Below are 8,770 nucleotides of genomic sequence, written 5' to 3' on the forward strand. Positions count from 1 at the left end.
TCTACTTTCACTACAACGGTTCGTACAAAAAAAGAATCCCCATTTCGGTAATTCAAGATAAGTTGATATTTGGTGAGGGTTGGCAACAGTTAATAGCTGACTTACATTTAAATCGGGGCGATCGAGTTATTTTCTATGCAATCGATTTCCGTAATATAGAATTGGTCATCTATAATGAAGTTGGTGATGAAAAGACAGACATATCTACTTATCATCTAAATGAAAAGGAAGACCCATACTTTTTACAACATGAAGTTAAATCTTATGATTGCGAAATTACCATACCGCGTGGTCGGGTTTTAGTAAGTTGACATTCTTATCTTTAAACTATTTAAACATAACCATGAACACATTTTTACTTCAAAAAGTTCCAAAAAAATTTATTTACGTTCAAAATGTATTTAATAAAATTTTAGCTATAAATAACAATTTTAATTTACAATTGTAATTTTTTTCTTTAGCGTCTTCCAAAAGAATTAATGCGACTTCCTGGACTACGAAGTGGAAAATTAGTTTCATGTTACAATTTAGGAAGGAAGAAATACAAGTGGCGGTTGAAACATAAAAATTCAAGGACAAAGCCAAACATTTCAGTTTCGTACGGTTTTTACAATTTCAGAAAAGAAAATAGATTAAAGCCGGGAACAAACTGCATATTCACCTACTATTTCGACGAACGGGCTTTCTATCTATATTGATGTTTTGAACAAAGATCTAAAAACTACTATCCATTTGATGAATTGAAAAACAGTATTTGTTTGATTATAGAACATGATGTTTTCTTTACAAAATTGATTTGATATTATCATCATTAACTTCTGTTTTAATAATTAGTGTAATTAGAGCTCTCAAAGTCTAATATAAATATATGGTGCTTTGTCTTGAAATTAAATTAAAGTTGAAACTATGCAAGTTTTGTTGAAGACTTGAGTCGTTGGGGTCACGTGCCCACATTGATACATACATAGCTCCGCCTGTTAAACCTAAAAACCCCATCATCTCCTCAACCATATTTGGCTGCCGCACCATCCAGATCTGGGCGCTACTGGCCGCCGGTCGTCGCTACCCTCCACTTCGTCGGCTCTTCTTTTCTTCTTCATTTGTAGTTTTGATATTTCACCATTGTTCATATCATGATTTGGTTGATTTATAGATCTGATTTTTTTCTTTAGATTTGGGTTTTTTGTTTGTTATATTTTGGTGTTTTAATTACATTTTAATGTTTTATCGCGGTTTCTTTACCAGAATTGGGTGTTGGTGGTTTTTACCAACGATAATTCGTTGCCGGAAGTGACCGCCGGAAGTAACTTCCGGGAGTTGTTGTACGCGGTGCTCTGAAGCTGTTCAAAATAAAAGAAACGGTAAAAAGGTTTTAGTAAGGTAATATTTATGTGTTATTTTTATGGTTTAGTTATATTTTCATGGTTAGACTCCGTTTTTTCAGATCTGGGTGGCGGTTGCCGTTGCCGGCGGTGGTTTGTTTTCGGAATTGGCTGCCAGAAGTGACATCTGCTTATGAGTTATTGTTGGTGATTGTTGTTGTAAATGTACTACTTTATGTTTAAAGTGCTTTAAGAACTTGTACTAAGTGCATTAAGAATTATACCCACTGGTGTGTCTGATTACCGACTACCGTCTACTAGGGTTACGTTCTCAACCTTTCCGCTTTGTAAGTTCAATCCATCCGATCGCTCCTTACTTTCTTATATATATACTTCGAATTAATAATACTATCAAGTATAATTATGTTCAACTGTTATTGCTCTCGATCATGATTAGCGTTTATGTTATTGAATTGAATTATAAATTTTAACCATGATTTAATTAGTACTCACATTACAGATCTTAGCAATTGACTAGAACTTTATAACTTGTACCAACGGAGATACTACATCATTATGTAGATTGTGATAGCTCTATTTTGAACTGTGATGTGTACAATTCCAGTAAAAGTTTCAACTGATTTATGTCTATATAATGGTTCCAACTGAAATTTTGATACTTCACTGAAATGCTCACATCTAATGCACATTGATAGTCTTACTCGATATTTTTAATTGTAACTTGTGGAAAGTTGTTATAATTCACTTTTTTTGTATGTGTTGTATATAGGGACGCCCAAAGGGTGTTACCCCAAAGTTCAGCCTCAAGCCACTAGTGCCTAGACTCTGAACTTCTTGGACTAGAGGTTTGTACATCTATAATTTCCACTTGTACAATTCGGGTTTCGTGTCATTGAAGGTGTTGCTTATGTGTTACTATTTGCACATTTGCTATTTAATTTTAACAGGTCAAGGTTGCAAGCGATTGTATAGGTCCAGAGGTTGAGAAATTGGTGGCTGAGATCCCAGAGGGAGGTGTGTTGCTCCTCGAGAACGTGAGAAACAAGGCGAAAGAGAAAATTGACCCTGAATTTTCAAAGAAATTGGCATCTCTTGCTGAACTTTACGTCAATGATGCTTTCGGATTTGGTGGTTCACTTTATATATCTATTTTTTTTTATTGATCTTCTACTTTTTAGATCTTGTGCATTTTTCTATGTTTTTCATGCTCAGTTCTGTGTTAATGGTGGCCAATGTGTCACCACCGTGACCGTTTTCCACCTTATTCTGCTGGACACTATACTCCGCCGTAGATGGTCTCTAAAAAACCACTCCGTCGCCCTCTTTTAATTTTCTGGCCAACCACTTCGCAAACTGCACCAAGTTCGAAAATTCCACTCCGCCGTATCCCATCGACCACCAAACCACCAATATGTAATTGATCTGATTTTTTTCAGATCTAGGTGGCGGTGGTGCTTACTGACGGAAGGTTTGCTTGAACTGATTTTTAATAGTGGATGGCCATGGTAGTCCGCGGTGGTTTTCCTGAAAGAACCAACAGTTCTATTCCCTCTCCGTGTATAGTTAATCTTATTTCTTTAGATCTAATTTTTTTTTTCCAGAGTAGATATGGACTATTGTGTTCATGCCTTATTTTTGTGTTTTAATTACATTTATTTTTTAAAGCATTTTGTTTTATTCCAGAGGTGGGTGGCTGTGGTTGTTGCCGACAATGATTTGTTGCCGTAAGTGGTTTTCGGTGGTACCGGAAGTGGCTGTCGGAAGTGGATGCCTTTTTTTACCAGATTAGTGAATTTTTAAGTTTTGTTAAATTGCTATATTATCCATTGCTACCGGAAATGGTTGCTGGATATGCCTGACGGAAGTAGCGATTTAGGTCTCCTACTGTGATGAGAATGAAGTAGGGAAGAGAAAGGGAAATTGACATTTAAGGGTCTCATGGGGTTACGATTCGTAACCCCTTTATCTTTTATATGTGTGTGTGCGCGCGCGCAAGGGAAATTGACATTTAAGGGTCTCATGGGGTTACGATTCGTAACCCCTTTATCTTATATATATATATATGTATGTATATATATATATGTATGTATATATATATGTATACACACACACACACACACACATATACATATATACACATATACATATACATATATTAGTGACATGAATTCAAACTATTGAGTGCAGAAGGGTAGTGGCAAGACCTATACAATGCTTGGCGATATTGATGGGCGCAACAACCATCCTGGAATTATACATCGGGTGTTTGAATATTTGTTCAGCTGGATTGAGACGGTAATATTTATGTGTTTTTTATTTTTATTTTTTTACTTTTTGCACCGAAGGCCCGTATGATGTTATTACAAGCTGTACAATTTGGATTTTATGTAAATAGTGGTATCATTTTTTTAAGGTCAATGTTAAGCTCCTTATCATTGAATGAGTTCATAATCTAATTTTATATTCCGTGTCCAATCGAGGTGTTTCAGGATAGGAATGTTCGAAGGGAACAAAAAATAAAATACACTTGCAAATGTTCTTTTTTGGAGATATACAATGATGATCGACTGCATGACTTGCTGGATGAAAAATCCACCAATTTACAGGTCACACTTATATTTGATTATCTTACTAGTTACTTTTCAGTTTTAAATCCACCAATTGTTTAACAATATGTTTATTGTTTATCTCCAGATAATTGAGGATCAACTCTCGCCCAAGTTTTACTTTTTCTGATTTTTCTTACTTTCATCCAACCAGACGGAAATTCTTCTGCTTGAGCGGGTAAAGTATCCTACATAATTGTTCAAAAAGTAAAGCCTCGACCACTAAGAATCTTTTAAAATTTAAATAAACTTACGCGAGGTTAAAAAATTGAAAAAAACATTGTTATTGTTTTCAGACGTACGAGATGATATCTGTACATTCAACAATAACCAATTAATTAAAACAAAATAAACAAGTTATGGAAACGCATTAAAACTAAGTATGTGAGGTCTTTTAATATACCGACGCTCACACACTTGATTATGCGAATAGTACTTGTGCCCTCTAGGATCAATGTAACGCTAAAACAATAAAAACAAATACACAATTATTACAAAAAAAGAAATCACATTTTTTCTTAAATATATGTTACGAAAAATCAAAATCACTTTTTATGATTTTTAATACCTTGTATCTTTGTCCACCCGTGTTCCCATATTTTCGAGTCTTCACTATTGTAGACCACTCGTCGGGTAGCTAAATTGGACTTATGATTGTAACATGATGATGATCATCATCATCATCTTCAGCTCCTCTTTGTTGACTTTCATGCTCACTTTATTTTTATCATCTCTAAACTTTATTAGCTCAAACCTCAATTGATCCCTCTCTTTAATCAACTCATTTTCTCTTCAATCTGACCTCTTATGTAAAGCTATAGATTGGCCTTCTCTATAACAAGCTTACGGTTTTTCTTCAAGTAATTTGGCATTTTCTTCAAGCAAGTCTGTCTCTGAAGAGATATTGCCAGATTCGAGCATCTTTATTTCATTAATCGACATTACAACGTACCGAAGTAAAAAACATGGATCAGTAAGCTTTAATCAAATCATATTTTAGAAACATTAATTATGTTATTTCTATTCTAAAAATAATAAAAGAAAATAATAATAATAATAATATATAAATTAGAATAACATAAAGAACCGATATATCTGTAGGCTACAAAAAGGTAACCATCTCTTTGAGTATCTATCGTAAAGAATAAACTTGGTGTCTAGCTCATTATATTTTACCTTATCATACGAGGGTTACTTTTCATAGCATACATATTTATTATTACACAATGATATAAACAATAGTGTGAAACATAAATGTATTAAAAATTTAAATAATATCTTAATGACCTTAAGTAAATTTGTCTCTGTAGAGATATTGCTCGATGCAACGTCCTCAAGCCTGTTGATGAATTTTACATCTTGAGCAAATTTGAGAGTTTCAAACGTCTTAATCGAATTGCTGCAATAAGTCAATAAGATAACCTAGAAATTAGCTAAGAGACTATGTTTTTATGATAATGAATCAAAAAACAGTCTCCTAGTTAATTTTTAAGTTATCTTATTGACTTTTGCACCAATTCAGTTAAGACGATTGAAACTTTCAAGTTTGCTCAAGATGTAAAGTTCATCAACAGGCTTGAGGACGTTGTATCAAGCAATATCTCTGCATAGATAGACTTGCTGAAGGTCATTAACATATTATTTATGTTTGTAATACATTTATGTTTCACACCCATGTTTAAATATCATATTGTGATAATAAATATGTATGATATGAAACGTAGCCCTCACATGATAAGAAAGGATATAATGAACTAGGAACCAAGTTTAATCTTTATGATAGATACTCAAAGAGGTAGTGACCTTTTTTTTAGCCTACACATATATCTGTTTTTTATGTTATTTTCTAATAGTAGTAAGTAATAACTTGTATAATATTATTTTTTTTCTTTTATTATTTTTCGAATAGAAATAATAAAATTAATGTTTCTATAATATGATTTGATTAAAGCTTACTTACTGATCCATGTTTTTTACTTTAAGACCCTGTAATGTCGGTTAATGAAAGAAAGATATTTAAGTCTGGCAATATTGCTGCAGAGACAAAACTTGTTTGAAGAAAATGCCAAATTATGTGAAAGAAACCGTAAGCTTATTATAGAGAAGGCCAACCTAGAGCTTCGCATGAGAGGTCAGATTGAAGAAAAAAATGAGTTGATTAAAAAGGGATGAATTGAGGATTGAGCTAATGAAGTTGGATGACAAAATATAGTTGGTGAGCAGAAGTCAAAAGAGAGCAGCTGAAGATGATGATGATTAAGATGATCATTATCATGTTACAATCATAAGTCCAATTTGGCTATCCAACGGGTGGCTATAGTAGTGAAGACCCGAAAACATGGGAGCACAAGTGGACAAAGATAAAAGGTATTAAAAAGCATAAATAGCGTTTTTGATTTTTCGTAGCGTATATTAAGAAAAGATGTGATTTTTTTCTTTGTAATGATTGTGTGTTTGTTTTTGTTGTTTTAGTGTTACACTGATCCTAGAGGGCTCAAGTGCGTGAGCGTCGATATTTCAAAAGATCCAAGGTACTTAATTTAGTTTTAATGCGTTTTTCATAACTTGCCTATTTATTTTAACTAATTGATTATTGATGAATGTACACAGATCATCTCGTATGTTTGAAAACAATAACAAGGTTTTTTTTTTATTATTTATTTTTAACCCCGTGCAAGTTTATTTAAATTTTGAAAGATTCTTATTGGTTACCGTTTTACTTTTAGATCAATTATGTAGGATCTTTTACCGACTGAAGCGGAAGACTTTCCCATCTGATCTGATGAAAGTAAGAAAAAAATAAGAGCTAATTTGGTAATGAAACTTTTTTATTATTAATGTAGTTTTGTAGTATTATATAAAACAAAAATATTTATTTATAGGGTTAAAGCCAAAAATAGGCTACAAACTTACACAAATGTATCGATGTCGCCCACAAACCCATCCGTCCTACTGTCACCTACAAACTTATAAAAAATGTGCTGATGTTAACATTTCGTTACTGGTTACCTACTGAACCGGTAAAGTTAATTATTTAACTTTTTTTATTCATTTTATATGTTCCGATGTCGCCCATATACTTTCAGTTGTGTCTCGATGTCACCCATATACTTTCAGTTCTGTTTCGATGTATCACCGACGTGTCATGACTACTTAGAAGCCATGTAATCGACCATGTTCTGTTTCGATGTATCACCGACGTGTCATGACTACTTAGAAGCCATGTAATCGACCATTTTGGTTGACGGTTAAAAAAAGTATTTTATTTATATTAGCACATTTTTTATAAGTTTGTAGGCGACAGTAGGACGGAAATGTTTTGTGGGTGACATCGGTACATTTGTATAAGTTTGTAGCCTATTTTTGGCTTTAACCCTTATTTATAGTTATGGCTTAATATGCAACATTATAAAGACCCGAATAGCAAATATAAATTTCTTTCAAAAAAAAAAAAAAAAAAAAAAAATTTTGTTGAACGCTATCAAGAACACAGAGATGTATAAGTGCAACTAAAAAATATGAAGTTCTGTAAGTTTCAATGAAATTTAAAAAATTAGTTGTTTGAATAGATTATTGATATGATTGGTTTGGCGTATGATAAACTAAACAAGCAAGTCATAATCTTTTATGTTTGTGACCTGTTACTTGATTAAAGTGCAAACCTCTACTATAATTTATTTGCTTGCGGGCTATGTGATTAGTGTTATCCGGACGTGAGGATTCACTACTCTTGTTGCGATGGATACCACATACGTGCGTGATGGGTGGGTGTGACCGATTTATCGGTTGCTTTACGGCTAGTGCGGACGACCACTTTGGGGTTAGTGATACAAGGCCTATGTACACTATCGGTCATTGTGCGAATACCAACAGTCATTGTGCGAGTACCACTCCCTTGTGTGTGTGTGTGTATGGTTAACCATAGTTGTGTGTTGCTGTATTTAGAATATTTTAATGTGATGAATATATGCTATTGGTGATGCTAGCTTATTGTGCATTGTGGGTATTTAGCATTATACATTGTGATTGTATGCTAATTGGATTGCTAGCTCGTATGTGGTATTTGTGTAAGTGAAGGCAAGTAAGTAAATTATATGTGTATATGTATAATTGTTGCATTCACCAAGCGTACCCCTCGTTGTTACCTTTTTATAGGTACCGGTGTTAAGGAGAAGACTTCTAGTTGCTAGACTAGTTGCTTTTAAGTTGCTTGAGTTTGATGGGTAGCTCTTGGATATTCGGACGTGGATTGGGGACTTGGTAAATTCCCGGGATTATGCTCCTAGTTGCTTTTAAGTTGCTTGAGTTTGATGGGTAGCTCTTGGATATTCGGACGTGGATTGGGGACTTGGTAAATTCCCGGGATTATGCTCTTGGTATCGGGTTGGGTTATTGAGTCTTAACCCGGTCTGTAGCATAAATGGGTCGTAATTACCTACTTGTTGTGTAACGGGTCGAAAGGTGTCGAATTGAACGTTTTGGACTTGGTCATATGTTTAACCTGTATTTCATTGTTTGTGGGGCACGTTATAACTAGTGTTAAATGAATTGTGCGTTTTGACGTATTTAACTTTGTTAAAAAAATGTTGGTGTTCGGATAAACGGATTGGGTTGTTTCAAATACTTATATGCATACATACATAACTTGCTTACTTGTACAAACTTACACATAACTGCATATAAGCTAGCTTCATAAAGCATACAACCACAATATAATACGCTACACTACAACACACAAATATGGTTAACCATACCTAATAGTGCTGGTCATCAAATGAAATGACACTATCCAACACATGCACGTGGCCAACAAAAGTGCTT

The 8,770-nt window shown here is 33.9% G+C and overlaps 1 protein-coding gene across 18 annotated transcripts; it reads left to right on the forward strand.

The window, feature by feature from the left end:
* The first annotated feature begins 907 nt into the window (after positions 1–907).
* LOC139846902 (kinesin-like protein KIN-12E) lies at positions 908–8,516 on the forward strand. Of its 18 annotated transcripts, none has more exons than XM_071836456.1 (11): positions 908–1,669; positions 2,113–2,188; positions 2,291–2,471; positions 3,531–3,638; positions 3,833–3,949; positions 4,038–4,127; positions 5,990–6,316; positions 6,422–6,480; positions 6,560–6,590; positions 6,676–6,763; positions 8,105–8,516. In XM_071836456.1, the coding sequence occupies exons 3-6, from the start codon at positions 2,454–2,456 to the stop codon at positions 4,077–4,079; spliced, it is 285 nt and encodes a 94-aa protein (XP_071692557.1). In that variant the 5' UTR covers positions 908–1,669; positions 2,113–2,188; positions 2,291–2,453; the 3' UTR covers positions 4,080–4,127; positions 5,990–6,316; positions 6,422–6,480; positions 6,560–6,590; positions 6,676–6,763; positions 8,105–8,516. The 18 variants fall into 18 exon arrangements, with proteins under 18 accessions (XP_071692557.1, XP_071692570.1, XP_071692568.1 ...); XM_071836469.1 differs by lacking the exon at positions 6,560–6,590 and having other exon boundaries at positions 908–1,380; positions 1,430–1,669; positions 6,676–6,737; XM_071836467.1 differs by lacking the exon at positions 6,560–6,590 and having other exon boundaries at positions 908–1,380; positions 1,445–1,669; positions 6,676–6,737.
* The last annotated feature ends 254 nt before the right edge of the window (positions 8,517–8,770 follow it).

This window comes from Rutidosis leptorrhynchoides, chromosome 5 (genome assembly GCF_046630445.1).
Source record: "Rutidosis leptorrhynchoides isolate AG116_Rl617_1_P2 chromosome 5, CSIRO_AGI_Rlap_v1, whole genome shotgun sequence".
NCBI lineage: Eukaryota > Viridiplantae > Streptophyta > Magnoliopsida > Asterales > Asteraceae > Rutidosis > Rutidosis leptorrhynchoides.